Here is a 20,538-nt window from a genome sequence, read left to right as displayed (position 1 = left end):
GAATCTTCTGATAGAGTCCTTTATGTATATGCTCAAATCTGAAAACATGATTATTTGACTTTTTATTTCCTAACAACCCTTTTATTTCTTCTTGCCTTACTGCTTTGAGTAAGAATTCAAGAACTATACAGAGTGGGAATGGGAAGAGTTGGTCACCTTGTCTCCTCCTGATTTTAGTTTTCTCACACTCCTTGTATCATAGGTTGTGTAGCCCACATGTAGCCTCTATTATGGCTCATTCTCTTCCTAGTTTCTTCAGAGTTTTTTATCATGAAAAGATTGTGAACTTTGTCGAAGGCTTTTTCTATGTGTATTGAAATAAGTACAGGATTTTTATCTGATTATGTTTATATGCTGTATTACATTTAACTAACACATATGTTGTCCCTTCTTTGCATTCAGAATGAATCTGTCTTGGTCATGATATGGATTCTTTTTAATATGTTGTTGCATTCAGTTGAAGCTCGTTGCGATAATCACCCATGTACTGCTAAGTAATGTTCCATGTTAGCATGCTATAGCTGGTAAGCTGTGCACCTGTTGAAGGAAACGGTAGTTTCAAGTTTTCCGCAGTTCCGAGTCAGCGCCTATAAACATGAGTGTGCAGGCGTTGTATGGAATGATTGAACTCTTTGGATGAATCCTTAGGTGTGTGATTGCACACGTGCTCTCCTCTTTTTGGATGAATGTGTAGGCATGTGATCCCTGTGTCTTAAGGTGCTTTTATGTCTGCTTCATCTACCTACATTTAGATTCATACCAGGAAGTGTTAAAGATTTTTGGTTCAACCATCAAAAATAATGTCTAGATGCAAAAGGAAAAAGAATGTCTTTTATTTCTGCTGATAATTTGCTGTCTGTGTTCTTCACTTTCTCGTCTTGCAAGCATTCTTCTTTGATTATTTCCTTTCTGTTTAGCCATTCTCTTAGAGTCTGTATATGAATGATATATTATTTTGATTTTCTTTCATCTGGGAATGTGTTGAGTTTCCATCTTTTTTTCCCAAAAGAAAAACTTTTTAAAAGCTGCTTTTAAAAACATGATTTTTTTAATGTACATTAGTGTTTTGCTTGTGTGTGTATGTGTGTGTCTGATTCCCTGGACCTAGAATTACAGAGAAGTGGGTGAGCTGCCATGTGGGTGCTGGAAATTGAACCTGGGTTCTCTGAAAGAGCAGTCAGTGCTCCTAACCACTGAGATATCTCTCTAGCCCCTCAAAAAATTTTCATTAAGCATATGATTCTGGTTGCCATGTCTTTGTTTTAGCACTTGAGGAAAAAAAGTCATGCCATGTCTTTTTTCAGCCTCTGATTAGAAACCCATTGACAGTGAAGTTTTTCTCCAGTAGGTAAGATATGCCTTTTCTCTATCTGCTTTTGATATTTTATTTTGCATTTTTAGTTTTCAGTTTTTAGCATGATATGTGTTGCCTTGGAATTCCTCAGCTTTTGCCCATTTCCACTTGGCTTAGTTTCTTAAACCTGTGGCTTTTATTTACCAGGTGTGGATTGCTCACAGCCGTTGTTTCTCTTTACAGCCTCCCTCTGTATCTTTTCTCCCTCTGTATCGACCGCAATGGTACAGACAGACTCTCTTGTCCCATAGGTCCTTAGGCTCTGCTCACTTCTCTTCATTCTGCCTCGTGTCTGTTACTCAGATTGAGTGATTTCTGCTTTCTGTCTTCCAAATCACTGATTTCTTTGTGTCTTTCATTTTAATTTTGAGTCATTCTCTGTACTTTTGAACTTAGGTTATTGCATTTTTAGGTTTTTTTATTTTGTTTCTTTTCATACATTCTAATTCATTGTAGAGATTTTATAATTTTTAATTTGTTTTAAGTGTGTTTGTAATTGCTTAAGGGGCATTTTTATGATGACTGATTTATCATATATATGTATATACATATATATATGATTGCTTTATCATATATATGTATATATACATATATATGTGATTGCTTTAATGTTCATGAATGATTTTTTTGTTCATGTGTGAGGCTGACCTAAACTCCTTTGTAATGTTTTTCTTACGTTTTTATTTAGCAGATATATAAAATGTCACATGCTAATGGGTTATGTTATATTTTGATACATATATGTATTGCATAATATTTAAACCAATTTGAATACATTCATCTCAAATATCTATCATTTCTATATGGTAGGAACTTTTGACATATGTGGGACATTATTATCAACTGTCACTATACTCTTTGAAATAGCACACCAAAACTTCTTGTTCTTTTCTAATTATGTGCTGGCTAATTTTCCATTAACTTGACATAGGCTAGAATCATTTGGGAAAAGGGACTCTAAATTGAGAAAATGCCTTCATAATATCTGCTTGTGGGCAAGTCTATGGGGCATTTTTTGTTTAGTGACTGATATAGGAGGACCCAGCCATTTTAGATAGCGCCACCCTTGGCAACCTGGGTGTATACTTAATTAGACTGAGCAAGCCTGGGGAGCAAACTGAGAAGTAGCACTCCTCCATGACCTCTGTATCATTTCCTGTCTCCAGCTTCCTGCTTTGAGTTCCTTCTCTGACTTCCCTGGATAATGGACTACAGCCTGTAAGCCAAAATAAACTCCTTCCTCCCAGGTTGCTTTTGGGCAGGGTGTTCAGTCATAGCAATAGAAATCTAAGACACTGTGATTCAACACTACGAGCAATATCTCCCCACCTCTCCTCCCCCCTTACTCTCCAAACCTTTGTTAGCTACCACTCTACTGACAACTTCTATGAAATTAACCTATCTAGATTTCACATATGGGGCAATCATCGTGTTCTATTATTAGTTCTTGTGGAACCTCCATTTTCCACAATTTATGTTCCCATTGATATGGCCTCACATTGGTGACACCATTTTGTCTCAGTCCACCAATGAGTTGCTTACAAGGCTGCAGTGGGTTTCAATTCCTCCAATGGACACACCCCTCACCCAGGAAAAAGAAACCTACCATTAAAGTCTTCTGAATTTGCAGTTTTGCACCCGGCTGCATTAGACAGACTGCTCCTTCCAGGCTCCTATTGGGAAATGTCCTTCCTGCAGCCAGTCAGGGCCTGCCCAGCCAACCTCACACACGCTCCTGTCCTCCCCGCATAAAGCTGACTTCTGTAACTCTTTGGCTGCACTATCTCCTCACCCTGACTACAAACACCTGCTTCGTTTCTGCTGCTATGGCACATTTCTCCTGGCATAGTGTGCAGGGGCGTGTTCATTTTATCCACATCCTTGCCAGAACTTTGTGGGTTTAGTCTTTTTAGCAATAGTTCTTCACATTGGGGTGAGAGGACTGGCAGGTGCTTCGTCTAATTGACCTCCAGCAAGTTTGCTCTCATCCTCAAGTTCACCATGTCTCGACTGTAAAATCCCTCTTGCAAACCTGGGCCTTCCATACACATTCTAGGTAGGAAAAGGGGGGAAACAGTGGTGATGGGCATGTTTCCTTTTAAATCTATCAGTACATGACCATTAGCCACAGGGGAGACAGGGAAATACCCAGGGATAGGGTCAGTGTTTTTATTTAGACTGCTTAGACTGAATACTTAGCATGATGAGTTGTGATCAGTCCAATCCATCAGTAAGCATTCTGTCCTTTATTGGCTTACCTAAATATAGTTAATAATTGAGATATATTTAAAACTGACTTCCAAAATTAAACCTTTAAATTACATATCCTTTATTTCTTGATAAATCTGACAACCTTAGGAACTGGGTATATTCTCACCCTAAAGAAAAACAGGTTTTAAATTATTCAGGAAGAAAGGAGGAAGCTATTTGTATGCAGGCATCAATAACGACCACAGAAGCATACAGATTTGTCAAGAAAAATACCAACGGGCTGGAGAGATGGCTCGGTGGTTAAGAGCACTTGCAGAGGACCCAGCTGCAGTTCTGGGCACCCACGTGACAGCTCACAACTGTCTGCAACTCTAGTTCCAAGGGATCCAATGCCCTCTTCTGAATTCTGTTGCCACCAGGCATACAAACATACATGCAGCAAAAATATAATTTTACACATAAAATTATTTATATTTTTACTTTACAAATGAATGATTTTTCCCCTTCTGAAATGGCCAATGTCTCTCCCAGAAATGTTTGTCTTAGAAACTTTCCAGAAGGGAACCTGACTTTGAAATCAGGCAATCCTAGGAATACAACTTTATAAAGATACAGGCATACTGCTCAGATGTGTATGTCCCATAAAGTCCATGGCCAGGGAGTAAGTGCAGCAAAGCCGCAGCCTCTGAGTAGGCACCTGAGAGTCCATAGGTCCCATTGGCTGTGCCTTATCTGTGCAAAATGGATAAGACTTTGCAACCTCTTCTCTAAGTTTAACCAAAATTCTTTAAAAGTTGACTGAGCTCCCGAGGTCCAAATGAGGAGCAGAAGGAGAGAGAACAAGAGCAAGGAAGTCAGGGCTGCAAGGGGTGCGCCCACCCACTGTGACAGTGGGCCGGTCTAATGGGAACTCACCAAGGCCAGCTGGACTGGGACTGATGGAGCACGTGATCAAACCGGATTCTCTGAACGTGGCTAACAAGGAGGGCTGCTGAGAAGCCAAGGACAATGGCACTGGGTTTTTATTCTACTCCATGTACTGGATTTGTGGGAGCCTAGTCTGTTTGGATGCTCACCTTCCTAGACCTGGATGGAGGGGGGAAGGACCTTGGATTTCCCACAGGGCAGGGAACCCTGACTGCTCTTTGGACTGAAGAGGGAGGGGGGGGTTGGGGGAAGGGGGAGGGAAATGGGAGGAGGTGAGGAGGTGAAAATTTGTAATAATAATAATAATAGAGTAGAGAAAAAAAGTTGAAAACTTGTCAAGTACTATGTTGTCTAAGCACATGGATTTAGCCTCAAAGCTCACTTGTCTTTAGGAGCCTAAAAGGTAAACAAAAACTGTACTGAGTCTGCAGACATTAGGAAAAACAAGTTCTGCTGGTAAATGTATGGATTCAAGACACCCAGCATGGGGCAGAGGAGGACAGCAGAGTTCCAAGTGAGCACCAGAAAGAAGTACAGAGGTCAAAGCAAGAACCTGTAGGCTTCTAATGGGGTCTGCTGACTCTGTGTGGTGTACTGGACTACAGAATGGGGAGGAGTCACAGAGGGACTCGCTAGAAGCCAGTAATCAGAGAGTGGGTAAGACTAGGCCAGATGCAACAAACAAATTCCTCATGTGGCAAGTTTTGATGCTCTGAAATTCTTGTTACTTCTAAAGAGATGCCCAACTTGAGGCTGAGTTAACTGAGTTCTCCAAGTGAGCCTAAGTTGTGCATTGCTATCATTTATTACGTTTGATCAATGTCAATTCTTTCAAAGACTGCTGTTACAGAACAGACAGAAAAGAGGGCTGAGTTGAAGGACTGGGGATGGAAGAAGGCTCACATCTTTGTATTCAACAGCCATTCAAATAATCCTTTTTTTCCTTGGTAAGAATAATGGAAGGGTTTTCTCCCCAGAAGGCCAAGCTTGGCCTATCTGCAGAGGGCAGTTGAGTTTGCTGCCAGCTGGCAGGAAAGAAATGACTGAGAGAGTTGTTGCTTGTAGATTAATAATTCCAAAAATAATCTTTATGGTGTTATTCACCAAATCAGTTCCCTCAGGGCATTTTAACATTTTAATTTCTAGTCATCTTTTTTTAATAGCTACCCAATAAAATAGTCCATCATATGCAACTATATTAATTATCTTGTCCATAAACTTGGGAATGTGGCAATTTAAAGGAGTCTTCGTTTTTTTTTTTTTTTTTTTTTTTTGGTTTTTCGAGACAAGGTTTCTCTGTAGCTTTGGTGCCTGTCCTGGAACTAGCTCTTGTAGACCAGGCTGGCCTCGAACTTACAGAGATCCACCTGCCTCTGCCTCCCGAGTGCTGGGATTAAAGGCGTGCGCCACCACCGCCCGGCTAGGAGTCTTCGTTTTAAGAAACAAATTTTCCTCTCTAATCCTTGTGCTTTACAGGTCTAATTTTCGTCCAGGCCTTTTGCATGCGGTGGGCTGGCCATGTGTTCTAAGGAAGTAGTTGTCCTCCCATAGATTTGGCTTTGGAGTTAGCAGTCACAGAGGTGTCATGATTTGGGTACAGGAAATGCAGGGAGGAAGCAAACAGTGGGTGTCAGAGCCACATGACTTTTGAGCTGAACTACACAGCATCCACCAAATGGCTCAGCCTCTCTTTCTAAAAGAAATAACTTTGTCCTACCTCTCTCCACAGCCCCCTTTGCTCAAGGTCAGAAGTCATACCAAATTGCAGAAGAGGTGGAAGAGCCTCACAAGAAACAAAAGACAAAGGTACTCATGTTTCAAATACAGAAAGAAAGCTGGGCTCTGCAATAGCATCTTTTCAGCAGCTCCTGGGAGCATTGCAGCTACTATTGTTATGACTCTTCTCTGTGGTGCAATGGGTCAAAGGCAGAGCCTCCCACACCCTGCTCACCACTGAACACACAGTCAGCGCCTGCTTTTAAAAGGGAAGATGAATGCATAAATGGACTCCATGAGTATGTATCTAAGATAGCCAGAGCCATTGCATTCTTGTGAGATCGGCTAGTCTATGCTAGCAGCTGGTCAGAGGCCAAGAGTCTGGGGTACAGTAACTCTGCTTTACATCTACATCTGTGCTGTACAAGGGGGGCTATCGAGAGGCCCTTACCATATCTCATTTGTCTTTAAGCATAGGAAAGACAAGCCCTCCAAGTTTGAATAGAAAATCATCATAATGGGGAGGAGGGAGGGGTTCCTTTAACTAACATTTAATTAACTAACATTAGTTAAAAGAACTAAACTTTAATAAATAGATTTATATATAATAAATAAATTTATAATAAACTAATAAACAAGTGTAATAAATAAGTTCTTTAACATTAGTCCCTTACAGTACAGTATATCTCACCCTCTGGCGATAGTCCCAGTTTAAAGATACTGGACTTTTTATAAGTTCTTTCTCACTTTAAGGACTGCTGATAGATTTAGGATAACTGAAAGTTTTCTCCATAGAATGGAGACGTCTGGCAGTACTTCTCTGGTATGCCTTGTTTAGTCATGTCTTTAGCTGCCCTCATGAATAAAAGAAAGAAGAACCGGAGAGCAACTCCAGAGCCACCCACCCCACTGTGCCTACAGAATGCTCCCTGCTCTCCCAGACCAAACACCCTCAAGAGGTGTAGGGTGCGTTTTCAGCATTGGTGGGTCATTTCCTCTTAAGAGATTGCCAGGCTGCTTATGGAACAGCATGTCATGTGACACCCCAGTTGCCATGGCAAATATTTGCGTTTCATGAAAAACCGTAAGTGAAAAAAAAAAAGAAAGAAAGAAAATCAATGCAAATGGCCAAATCCCAAGACAGACAGGCCTTCAGGCGGGTGCTTGGCCTGCTCCATTATTGTTTCAGATTCAGCTGTTTAACAGGCTGTGAGGAGGCCATGGGCTAATGTGCATAATGCGATGGGCCCAGGCACCTGTTTCGATTCTCACTCCAAGAGCGTTCTCGGCTCCCCCGTTCTATAGAGAACAGATCTACAGGTAATACACATGTCAGAGTGAGGTTTTAGCCAGTAAGCAGTTTATCTAAAAAAAAAATTAAATGATAATGTGTTTCTAAATGCTGATTATCCCTGGCATTATTTTCCTTAGTTGACTTGCAAATGTTTGCCCTACTTTTAAAATTAGTAATATTTTAAGGCTGTGACCCCAGACTGGTACATTTCTGAGCTGACTTTTAATAGTGGTAGATGGTAAACTGGGCATGGATGTTAGCAGTGAAGAGAAGAAAGACACTAGGTGCCGAGCTCCATACTGGAACCCTTGCAGACCCTCTGCTGGGCTCCAACCCCACGCCTAATACCACAGCAAGCCCTTTCTTACTTACAAATGCCTTTCAGAGTGTTGTTCCTTGAAAGTAGGGATTATAACTGTGTGTGAATATTTACTTTCTCAAACCCTTCCCTCAAAACAAAATGGGGCAGTATGGATGTCTGGGGGAGGGAAAGGCCCTCATAATTATTAGCTACTGCCTGTGTGGGTAGGGGACAGGTCACCCAGCAGGGGAAGGGAAGAAGCGCTGGGGTGAACAGAACTCCCATCCTCTGTTTGTTTTGTAAAACTGCCCATGAGAGTCATTTTGATTTAAACTGTGTCTCATTCTTCATTGTAGGGGAAAAGCAAAAGGTCAAGAGGACTCCTCGATAGGAAGGTCTGTAATTTGTGTGACTAGTTGGAATTTGGGATCTGTCACCTGATGTCCCTTCCTTTTGCTTTAGGGCAAAAGTATGGGAGGCCACTTGACAGCTGGAGTTGGCAACGAAAGTTCTTTCGTTCTTCCTTTACAAAAGAAATTAGGTCATGGTTAAAAGAATAATTGTGGTTCACTTAAAGTGAAAAGCATTGCTTTGATCTCTGTCAGGACTGAATCATGGCACTGTCTTCAATCCAAACAAATGATTTTCATCCTCAAAATGTGGTTGAATCATGTGTGTCTTTAGTGTCAAAGATTTTTATCATTTGAGAGTATATTACAAAGAAGCAGGATGTTAGAAATTAATGTAGTAATTTCTTGGCATTTACTTACAGTGTACACATGCACACTTGTGCTTACATGTACAAATATGTAGGTGCAAGTGTATGTACACATACTGTGTTTGTAAAGTAGGCTGAGGAAGCAGAATTTAGAGTTAAGCTGTTCATGACAGTCAAGGCAACAACAACAACAACAAAAAAGGAAAAATGAAACTGTCCTCACAATATGGCAGGGACATTCTGGTAAGGCTTATTCCACCAGGCTTTGCATTGGCAGTAAAACCTTTGCACGTGAAATATACTGGACTCCCCAGCACATCGAGGAGTACATCCTTTCAAGGAAGGAACCCCCTTCCGCTCCTTCCCAGCAGTGGTGCATAGGCTGGATTTACAATAATGATTGCAGACAATCCTTCTGAACCTGCATGCATTGCTCCCAGATAACTCATCAGAGCAATTAGATCTTTCTTCTCATTCCCATGACTTCATTATGTAGAAACTGTGAGCTTTACTCTGTACCTCAAAAAGAGAATGTGCTTGAAGAACCCCAAGGCTTTATTTACCTGACACAGTTAGGAACTGCTAATGTGACTTCAGCATGCCCTGTGTATGTGGCTCAATGCACTTCCCATGCTCACTGAACCCTTGTGATGATGGAGGAACCTCTGTGCTGTCACTGCCCCTGGCCAGCCAGAGGCAAAAGGCCAGTGTGAGGCTTATAAACCAGGTTAGGAGCTCTTTCCTAGGGGCTAGTCCTCCAAATATTACTCCTGGTATAACTGCTATGCTAGCCTGTACTGGGTGCCCACTCTGTCTTCCTAACATCTTCAGTAGGTTGCCTCCCTTGTTTTCACATCTTTAGGAGGTAGATGCTATTATTATTCCCTTATTACTAGGAGGAATCAGACAGAGAGAGGTAAGTCATCCAAGGCAAATAAATAACAGAGCTGGTACAGAAAAGTGGATTGCATGACACCCAGACCCCTAAAAAGCATTAGAAAGCTACAAATCCCAATCATTCGCAATGATAATCCTTTTAAAATATATTACGTCTCCTATCCAGCATATTTAATGCTTCCCCTTTCCAGTGCCATATGCTTAGATAATAAGTTTGTGCCTTTGCGTCCTTCCCTACCAGACAGCAGTTGTCATCTATGCTGTCATGTCTGCTTTTATCAGCTTCACTATAGATAGCCTTTTCTGTCTTCTAGATTAATTAAAAAGATAGTCAAAAATCACTGGGTGTGGTGAAGCATGTCTGTAATCCCAGCGATAGGAAAGCCGGGATGAAGATTATTTGTTTCTTCGTCACAATTATAGTGTTAGTTTCTTTAGTATCATTCCAATATATTCTTGTGATCACCTCAGTGGAAAGCTTAATATTGTATAGATGAGTCGGCTAAACCATTTTAATTAGACAATTTGTACAGCATTGGATCTGTCACGGCCCTCGTCTGTTCTCATATATATGTATATTTGACCATTTATCTAATAATATATATATATATATATATATATATATATATATATATATATATATATATATTCAAAAGTCAGTCAAGGTCTACCCCTCTGCCCCTCTGTCTCTCTGTCTCTGCGTCTGTCTCTGTGTGTGCATGTGTATCTGCCTCTTTGTCTCCCTGTCTCTCTGTGTCTGGTTCTCTTTCTCTTTACTTCTCTGCCTTTTGTCTCCTTGTCTCTCTGCTTCTATGTCTCTATGCCTCTCTCTCTCTCTCTGTCTCTGTCTCTGTCTCTGTCTCTGTCTCTGTCTCTCTCTCTCTCTCTCAAGACCTTATTTAAGAAAGAGGGAAAATTCCCAAAAAGGAGATTGCAGAATATTTTAGAAGCTGTTTTAATTTTCTCTATTAAATCGCCCCTCCCACCTAATCATTTTGCCATTAAACTTTCAAAGTAAACTTAATTATATGGTTTTTATTTGAAAAGTGGTTTTTTTTCATGTAAAAACAATTGAGAGAAGAAAGTTCAAGTATTATTAAGATTGTCAACATTGCTTACTGCATATACTTGTTGCATGTAAATGACTATTTATACACATCAGAAAAGAGGTTAACTTATTAGTGATCCACAAAGTAATATTTTCCCTTATGTATTTCACTTAACACATTTTTTAATGATTACTCAGGAAAAAAATAAAGTCCAGAAAGGAGAAAAATAACAAGTATGGGAGAATCTCCTTATGACATTATAACCCTTTGACAATATTTATGTTCCTCATCATGTTCCTGATTTTCCATTATACTGTGCCTGTAACTCTGATTTTATTTTAATACTTTATCATGAGCTTGTACAATGTTGTTAAAAACTTACTACATAATATTCCACAATTAAAGATATCCCATAGATTTAACAGCTATCATATTGATCAACATTAAATTACAAATGCTAGACATCTTATCTGATCACAAAAACTGGTTTATAGCACAGAGCTTGAAGTTCATTGACCCAAACGGCTTGAAGTTCAAATTAAACATACATATACTCACTCATCAAATCCTCACTGACTTTTGACTATGCATCAAGCAGTGGACCACAGTGGCAGCAAAACACAACTGTGAATGAAGCAAACTTAACTTCTTGCCCTCTTGAGACTTCTCTTTTACTGAGAAAGGCAGATAACAGACATCTACTGTAATGTCCTAGAATGATCCATACTTGGGAGAACAACAAAGCCGAATACTCACATAGCTATGAAGAATGTGCCCAAGTAGAGCATTGTGAGAATTCTGTAGACATTCTTTAGTAGTCTGTGACCAACAGACTTCCTCTGCGCACACCTTTTCTTGAGGAAAATGGGAATGCCAAGTTCTTCTGTGATAATGGCGATCCTTTCTGAGCCCAGCTTTTTCTCCTGTATCTAAAGAGAAAACTATGTGCCTTTGCTTAGGGGTCTGAGAATGAAGCTGCTTTTGATCCCCAGCTTGTCATGCTGCCTGTGCATATCCCCAGCAGGCTCAACTCATCCATCATAATTGTCCCAAGTGGTCCTTAACTGTGCCACATTTTCTCAGCGAGCATTTGAAGGGTATCAGAAAAGATGGAATCAATGCTGTAGTGAAGTAAAATGTGCCACCGGAAAAGGGAATTTCACATTTGACTGAAAACAGACCCCATCTATTTAAAATGCTTCTCTGGTCCGGCTGTTTGATCTTTCATATGGACTTGATGGACTGGGTGTTTCTGTTCCATGAGAGTTCACCTAAGCATGGGCACTTTTCAGAACAGTTTCAGAGTTGAGAAAGGCCTAGTTGAATATGGCACCTTTCATAGGAATGGCTGAGGTTAGTCTAGAAAACTGCTGCTGACACAGGTGCCCTTTATACTCCACCCCTTCCCTTTGTGCCTTTCTGTTCCTCTTCCTTTTATGCCCTTTGTGTGGGCTGTGTACTCCGACAGTCCAGTCTTAGGTAGCTTCCATGTCTTGCCATCTAAGGACTGTCCTGCTCATCCACAAACCTCAGAATTCTAGAATATTACTCTTTTGGGTTTTCTCAGTTCTGTACAGCATGCAGTGTGGGTAATTTGTCATTCATTTTGGTCAGGAAGTTGCTACAAGTAATTTTATGTATAAAAACTGGAGAAGAAAAGTCTCTCTGGTCTTTGACATGGTCAGAAAGTGACAGTGCTGAGGTCATTGGTTTTGTGGTTTTACTCGCTCCAGCAGTTTGTTTAAAAGGGTACCAGGTTGAGGATGTGGCTCAGGAGGCACAGTGCTTGTCGGGAATGCACAGGTCCCTGGATTGGTCCCCAGTACTGCATAAAACCAGACATGGTGGCAAATTGTCTGCAAGCTCAGCACTCAGAAGGCGACGACAGCAGGACCAGAAGTTCAAGGCTATCTTCAGCAAGCTATATAGCAAGTTTGAAGCCGCTGTCCCAAACAGAAAAATAAGAAAAAAAAAATTAAAAGCCAACACATCTAGAGGGGGTGAAATGTGATGCCAGGGAGGACATAGGGTGGAAAATTACAAGTATTTGTTAAGCTTTGACTAAGTGGTTTCTTAATAGAACTTCAAGTCTTGCTGAGGAAGTGACTTGCAGAGATCACAGAGGAAGGCAGTATAGACTAGATCCCAGGTCTTCTGGCTTCTGAGTCACCATTTTCCCATCATAGCATGTAATATCCCTTTTTGTATTCATGGGGCTTAATTTAACAAATTGCTTTCCAGCCCACTAAATAAGAAGAAATACCAGGTCAAGGGAAGGACAGGTTGTCTCAGACATAAGAGGTCACTAGAAGACTGAACAAGGACAGCATAGCTCAGGAAGAAGCCACATAGAAAATTCTGGAAACATTAGACTATGAGAACTTGGAGGTATGGAAGTAGGAACAATGTAGGGTAAGTGTATGGAAGAGCGAAATGTGCAAACACCATGAGAACATGAGGAGGAATGAGGAAAGGTCTGTATTATTGGGGACATTAGGAATGTGGCTATTTTTATTATAGCAGAAACATTGTCCTAGGAGTTCCACAAAGAGTTATGATCTTACACAACTCATTCACCATCTCCGGGCATCCGTTTCCCTGTCTATATGCTGACCACTGTGGCAAGGTAAGGCCTGGGAAAAGCCTTTGTGAATCCCCCCCACCTTTTTTTTTGCAGATGGTAAAATTCAGGTCCTCAGAGGGTAATATCTTGCTTGCAGTATGCATCAGACTGCAGCAGAGCAAGGCTTTGAACCCAGGATAGTAGACTTCAGGGCCAAAGTTTGTTCTGTTGGGCCCATAACAGTCTATTGAGCAAAAGACAAAGCTAGTGATTTTCAAGATCTCTTATGTTTGAAAAGTCAGAACTGTGCATATGCTATGTTCCTAAACTGCAGTTAAGTCAGCAGCTCTCTCTCTCTCTCTGAATGTTGTGTCTTTTGAACAGTTTGAACCCATTGAGAATCTCAACTTTGTTTTGTATAAAGATTGACACATTGAGGACCTTCACAAGAAATAAAAAACAAGGTCAGACAAATGACGTCTTTGGTCTTTGAGGAATACTAAAGACTTAAGAGAAACTCTCCATCCCTTTATCTACACTCTCACTTAGAACTATATATGTAGGAAGAACTTTCTCAGTTCTATAGTACAACTACCTAAACAGTTCCTAAGAGACGTGTTTGGTGATTGAGAGACCAAATACTTTCCTGCAGCAGAGTATTGTGGTCTCTCCTTCCAGGTAGCAGAATGGTTAGCATCTGTACAGGGATTTCCAGGTATCCCACCATTCACCACTAGGAGATCAATTTGATACAATGTTCATCTGCTGCTCATGTATATGAAAACTATTTTTTCAATAAGAAATTCATCTTAGCCTGATATGATGGTGTATGCCTGTAACATATATATATGTATTTCTTGCATGTATTTCTAGTACCTGCAGAGATCAGAAGAGAGAGTTGGATCCATTGGACCTAGAGTTACAGATAGATATGGTCCACCCTATGAGAGCTGAGAATTGAACCCAGATCTTCTAAATTTTAGATTTCTTTAGAATCTAAAAGAACAGTCAGGGACCTTAACACAGGCCTGCATGCTTACAATCTTAGTAGCAATCAAGAGGCTAAGACAGGAGGGTTAAGTTTGAGGGCAGCCTGGGCTATATAGTGAGATCCTGTCTCAAAAACAACAGCAACAATAATGGTCAAGAAAGTAACCTAGGGCTGCCAATGTAGCCCAAGGTAGAGAGAGTGCTTACTTAGCATGCATGAAGTCCTGGGTTTGATACCTGCTACAAAAAAAAAAAAAATCACTTAGAAGTGAGTTCTTTCTCCTGAATATGTTCTTTTCATCTTTGCAGACGTTATTCCTAAATCTTCTAGTACAGCTGCAATCCTGGGCCTATCTATGTTGCTTCCCATTGGGTCTTAACTAGCATACGTTATCATCCTGCCTTCCTCTGCTTTGCTTTAGATTTAGAATTTCCCCTAAATAACTGCTCCAGAAACTCTGAAAGTTACCTAATTAGTGATTACATTTTGCAAATGAAAAAGAGCATTTCCCAGCTAGTTGACTCAGTCAGTTAGAGCAGGATGCTAATAATTAGGCCACAACTACAGGTCTGAGCTGCAGGGGGAGGGGTGGATTCACAGAGGATGGGTATAGCCCTGGTCCCAAGAAAGAAGAGAGTGAGAGATGCAGATGTCTCAGCACAGCACCCCACTTGGCTGCTTAGTGATCTCACTCTGGGAGAGCAAGGCATTGTAAACAAAAGAGGGAGAAAAGGAAGGACATGGGGGACACCTACAAATGACACTCGACAAGTTTGTGGAGACGAGAAGAAGAACAACAGAAGGAGGCGGCACCTGAAGCATGGCATGACCTTTAATCAGGGCTCTCGTTCCTAGCAGGCTGTGAAGCTGCTCCGTCTTCACCTGCTCAGTGCACCTCACAATGCTGATACACTGCTTTAATTTGGGAAGCCTTCCTCTTGAGAGGCATGTCTTTTCTTGCTCTAAGTCTGAAGTGCTCCCGTGTGTGGCATTCTCTGTGACAGATGTACTACAGCTATGCTTTAGCTGACTTCAGGCCCATAGCTTCTCGGCACTCGAGTACTCTATTTGATGTCCAGGAGCATGTTTCCTTGAGAGCAGCTTTCTCATCCAAGAAGGTAAAAAGGTGTAATCCTTTTGTTCTAAAACAACCCCTGTTAAAGTCTACAACTCCAGTCCACCCTCGGTGATTCTATCGGAAGGTCTAACCCATGTTTGTTGATGTACACAGATATCCTAGACCCAGCCTGCAGAAGGGCACTGTCTTAAGAGAGATGGAGGTTCTTCCCCTTCTGAACCCCTGTCCCAGACTGTTCTGTTTCATAAACAGACCCATTTCCTTACTGTTCTCCCTAAGAAAAGGAATTTTGAAAATATCTGAACATCTTTAAGGATACAGGATTCTCTGGCAAACCACCCATCCATAGCCTTTGCTTCCTATAGGGGTCTGAGTCTTCATGACTGGATCAAACATGTGACTAGCAAGACCAGCCAGCTCCATGCATGGCCATCTGTGGCCATTCCGCATGTCTGTTTCTCGCTGATGGAGCCCTGCCATTCTTCTCTGAATTCTAACCTCCCTCCATCAGAACCCGTCCTTGCAGGGAGGTGGAAATGTAGCCATGGGCTACTTCTTCGGGAACATGTGCCACCTGCCGTCCTCTGCCCGGACTCCCGGTTCATCCTGCCAGCACTAGCGTCTGCTAATGGGAGCATTCCTTGTCAAACCCTCTCTTGCCCACTCAGGAAGAAGAAATTTACTTCCATCTGTAAAACAATTTACATTCTCTTGCTGTCCTGATTAGATTAGAGAGATAATCTTGACAAAAAAAAATTTCCCATTGCTTTTATGCTTTATAACAGTTTCTTCAGTTAAAAGCATGCAAAAGCTCATTGCTGTTTGGAGTTGACATCTAATGCTAAGGGGACTTCCCCCTTCTGCACTTAGTATTTTGACTTGAGATGACAGTTTATTATTCTCCTTAGAACCCAAGGACGGAATTTGAAGGTTTTTATTTTGTTGTGTTTGGTTACTGTGTCTTTAGTATAAACAAATATTTTGTCTTATTCTTTTGTCTGAGACTCTCAGACTTCGAGGGTTTTGGTCTTGAACCTATTGATTGTTCACAGTTAACAGTATTTGAGACAGAGCATGAACCAACCTAAGCCATGGCACAACAGTTCTTGACAAATCCATTGATTTTCCCCCTTGAGTTTTGTGGAAGCTCTTAAAATTACAGAGAAAAGTATAACCCTGTGATTTGATACAAATGTATGTTCAATGGATATGCTGAAGGTAATCGACCTCTTAAATCCCTGAGTAGGCAGAAACAGTCATCATGGAGAACTCAAGGCAAAAACACCATGCCTTCTTGTGTCCTCCCTCCCTACTTTCCTAGTCACCAGGACTTTTGGATCCTGGTGCAAAATGTCTCTTTTTCTCATGTAACAAGTATCAGTAGTTAAAATACAGTGGTTTTTTTTATTGGCGAAATTTCCTTTTTAGTACTAAGGTTTGAATATCTGACCTCCTGTTTGTTAGGCAAACACTACAATGGAACCTATCTTTAGTGCTTTTTCATTTTTTATATTAAGACAAAATCTCTCGCTAGGTTGTGCATGATGGGCAAATCAGTCTGTGGTTTAGGCAAGTCTCAAACTTACAGTTCTTATTCCTTATCACTCCAGGCAGTTGAAATGACAGGCCTATGCCACCAGACCCAGGTTTGGTTTTCTTTATTTTAAGTGAGGATAATATTATGTTTTACTTTTGTCATCCAAATCTCTTCTGATTTTATTGAACTTATAATTCATGATGTTTTTAATATAGAAAAATATTTAAAAGAAATATCCCCCACCACCGCACTCCTAGAGGATTTCTCTGGACATTTATACATAAAATAGGGTATTTCCCTGTTTTAGGGTTGATGACAAGTTAAGAAAAAGGAATCAGCAACATAGCTATTTAAGACTATGGGTGCATAGATAAAATAATTGTGAGATATTATATACTTATATAATTAATAACTATACTAATATATAATAAAGATAAATATCTGTATTGTATATATAATTTGTAAAATGGCTTAAAGAAACAGATCATAAAAGTTTCTGCTTTTAGTTTCCTTTGGTATGGTCAGTGACCATATATATAAAGATAAATATATCTTACATATATCATTATATGTAAAGATGTGTTTTATATATAACTATTATAAATGACTCAAGGAAAGAGATCATTATATATTATAAACAGGAATATATCACCATATATAATATATAGTATATAAAAATATATAAATTTTTATTATATATGTAGAAATACTTTTGTAGCAGTTTAATGGCCCTTCCTGATCTCTCAGATATTCCTGGTAATGAGTTTAATGACAGTATTTGACATCTTGATGTACATATGTAAAATCAATCCTAGCAGCCATATTTTCCCATCACTAAGTGGTAATTGCAAAGTGTTAGTACATATGTGTTGATCACACTCTTAAAAAAATCAGAAGATATTTCACTTCTAGCAAACTTTCTTTCCCCAGGTCATGAAAATTACTACACCAGCTAAATCTGTGAAGTCGCCATGGGATTATGACTTTATCATTTATGATGGTACCATAGATAAGACAGCTCCAGACTTCTTAGCCTTCAAGGCACATTATAGCTTAGCCTGGGGAAGTATTTTTTCTCTCCTGCAACAAATCGAGAAGTTTCTCAAGGACTATGCAATAAGGGAAGCCAAAGTAAAAGGGAAGAGTTTGGTGGCCCTGCTTCCAGAATTTGAGCTGAAGAATAAACTGACCAGAAATGATGTTTTGTCTGTGTTAGAGAACCCGCTTCACATCCAAATGCTGCTAAACCTTCCGGGACGGAGGTATCAGGGCCAAGATGGAAAGAACGAGGCTGCCATCAAGATCCAAGCCACATGGAAATGTCATAAGGCGAGAAAATTCTTCATTTGTTATCGCCAGAAGAAGTGGGCCTCAGGTGTGATTGCCCTTGCGTGGCTTTTACATTGCCACAAGACAAGACTAAAGAAGATACTAAAGGAATCTCGTCAGAGACACCTGGAGAATTTCCGCATTCGAGCCAAGGTGCACCAGGCTGCCAGCTGTTAAAGCACACCTCTTTTTCTAAACATTTCCTGCTTGAACAACTGCAGTAACTTGTCTCTTTATCTCCCCTTCCCTCCCCAGTCGCCCGCCCGCCCAGCATCCTTCATCTATAAGTCTCCTCGGTATAAGATGAACGAACCCTGTTTGTTGTGTAGCATATTTTAGTATTAACCCAGAGTCTGGCTTATATGCCTGCAAGGTCTGCTGCAATTTTTCTATAAAAGAAAATTCTTTTTGTTTTGACTATGGTAGTGGTGTTGGAAAGTCAATGTTTTAACTGCACTACCTTTTCTCTATATCTATGTATATTACACACCTTCTGACATTTTAATTTGCTAGAAAAAAATCCTCACTTGTCTACATTGCTGTCACCACTTTGTCAGAAAGTATTTAAGTTTGCAGACAGCCTTTTAATTAGTGCTCACAATTTCATTTATGTTTGCTTTCTCTTTTTTTCATTCATATTCTGTTAATTAAGTGAGCTGCCTCTAATCTTCCCCTGCCAGTAGCATCATGTAGCCACCTAATTAAATTAATTGGGGAAGATGTTTTAAGTATGTAATTAAATCAATTAATATAATTTATGCCTGGCTTAACTGTACAGTGGAAAACAGCTGAAGTTTGACTAGATGAATCCACTGCAGCTTCCTGTCACTGATCAATGCTCTTCTTGCTTTCCAGCATCTGGCAGCCAACTGGAGTCGCATCAGGACCTCCAGGAGGACTATTATCCATATCCCATCATTAGGTATAACACTTTTGCCTGCAAATCTATCAGCAACCTCTATTACCCACCACATTATGGCTCCTTGATTGAGTTCAAGGAAGGCCCCTTGTTTTATTCAAATTGGTCTCGGCAGGAAAATGTTCTCGACATGATGAGAGTAATAACACAGGGCCCTCGCTCGAAACGGCGTTTAATTTGGGGATTAAGCAAATAAAGTCATTATGTGGGGGCTGCTATTCAGTGGAGAGGTGATTTGCTGTAATTCGCTTTCATCTGTATGAAATGAACTAAAAAGTTGTATTTTTCCCCCTGAAATAACAGATAATGTTTTCGATCCTCTTTAATGATGGAAGAACACGGGCTTGTGTGTGTTGTTGCTGTTACACCAATAGCCAGGATATTGCTTGTACACTGTTTTTAATCAAATGTGCAGTCAAAATGATAAGCTACATTCTCTGAAATTATTTAGTTCTAATTGCGAGCAGATGGGATGTTTTATTTGCACCTAGGGCGCCTGAGCAAAAGGAAATGCTGTGTGAACAAGAATAATTAAGAAGTTGAATAGTGTTTTTTGCGCTTAAATAATCTGCAGTTTCATGTTAATTAGCACTAATGTAATTATTTAATTACATTTATGAATTGGGGAACTTAAAAGCTGTTGTCTGAAACACTGTGGTAAAATAGGTATGCCAAAGTGACATGGGGAAATTCAGAAATTTGTGCTGGAAGTTTGTCTCAGACATGAGTTACTGTGGGTGTTTGCATTTGCTGGCTGCTTGGTTTGCTTTGTTTTGCCTCAACCTAGGCTGTTAAATTTCTTGAATAAGTCTGGATTTTTTTTTTTATGCTGACTTAGTAGAGTTTTGACAACTAGCAAAACCCACTGGGTTTCAATGTTACCTGATAGTGCTTTGTTAAGGCCTTTTAAGTAGAGCAGCACAGCCAGTGATCTAGTGTAGTAAAATCCTAGGCTACAACTTGTGCTCAGACCTGGAAATGCCTGTTTCAATGCTGCCGTGTGGTAAAGAAACGTCACATCTAAACAGTAATATGAAAGAAAATATTATAATTACTATATAATTGAAACTAAGATTTTTTTTTAAAAAATTAGTAAAAATTTAATAGTAATAAACAGACTTTCCTAGATTACAGAGTATGTGCTTTGGCCCAGGGCTTATGGGAGCTGGCGAGGAAATGCTGGCACTGCACAGAGGCTTTGGTTTTTTTCTTCTGTGCCTATCAGTGAGAAAAGACAGATCTGAATCTCTCCCTCACTTATGCTTTGGTTTTGGTGAGACTACTTTTACACAATATACGCTCACACACAGAAATTACACTTGTAATTGATTACAACCCGAGAGGCTAATTGAAGACCCAATTAACTGACTTGGGGGCCTAAGAATAAGGTGCAAGAGCTTTTGCTTCTGCAACTAATTGTAGACTTAGCCTGTTAGTGTGCAGGGGGTCTCGTTTTGCTTTCTGTATCTTATTCAGAGCTGGAACCAGAAGTGGGGCCCTATCTTACACTGTTGAAAAGCACTATCTGTCCCCTACTTTTCAATGTCAATATGCATGAGGTTATTGCAGTTGTCATTTCCACAAACTTCTTCCTCCTACACTCGACTTTTCACACCCTCCAAGACAAAAAACAAAATCCTCCTAAGCCATCCAC

At 40.2% G+C, this 20,538-nt stretch overlaps 1 protein-coding gene across 1 annotated transcript in view; it reads left to right on the top strand.

Annotated features, from left to right (window-relative positions):
* Positions 1–20,538, top strand: part of Iqch (IQ motif containing H) — a 124,086-nt gene that overhangs the window by 3,709 nt on the left and 99,839 nt on the right. The window contains exons 2-5 of the mRNA XM_057767644.1: positions 6,222–6,298; positions 8,160–8,198; positions 17,567–18,118; positions 18,821–18,887. Coding sequence (XP_057623627.1) covers positions 6,222–6,298; positions 8,160–8,198; positions 17,567–18,118; positions 18,821–18,887 — 735 coding nt within the window. The remainder of the gene's footprint in view (positions 1–6,221; positions 6,299–8,159; positions 8,199–17,566; positions 18,119–18,820; positions 18,888–20,538) is intronic.

The sequence above is a fragment of the Chionomys nivalis genome, chromosome 4 (assembly GCF_950005125.1).
Source record: "Chionomys nivalis chromosome 4, mChiNiv1.1, whole genome shotgun sequence".
Taxonomy (NCBI): domain Eukaryota; kingdom Metazoa; phylum Chordata; class Mammalia; order Rodentia; family Cricetidae; genus Chionomys; species Chionomys nivalis.
This window is presented reverse-complemented; position numbering and strand designations above follow the sequence as displayed.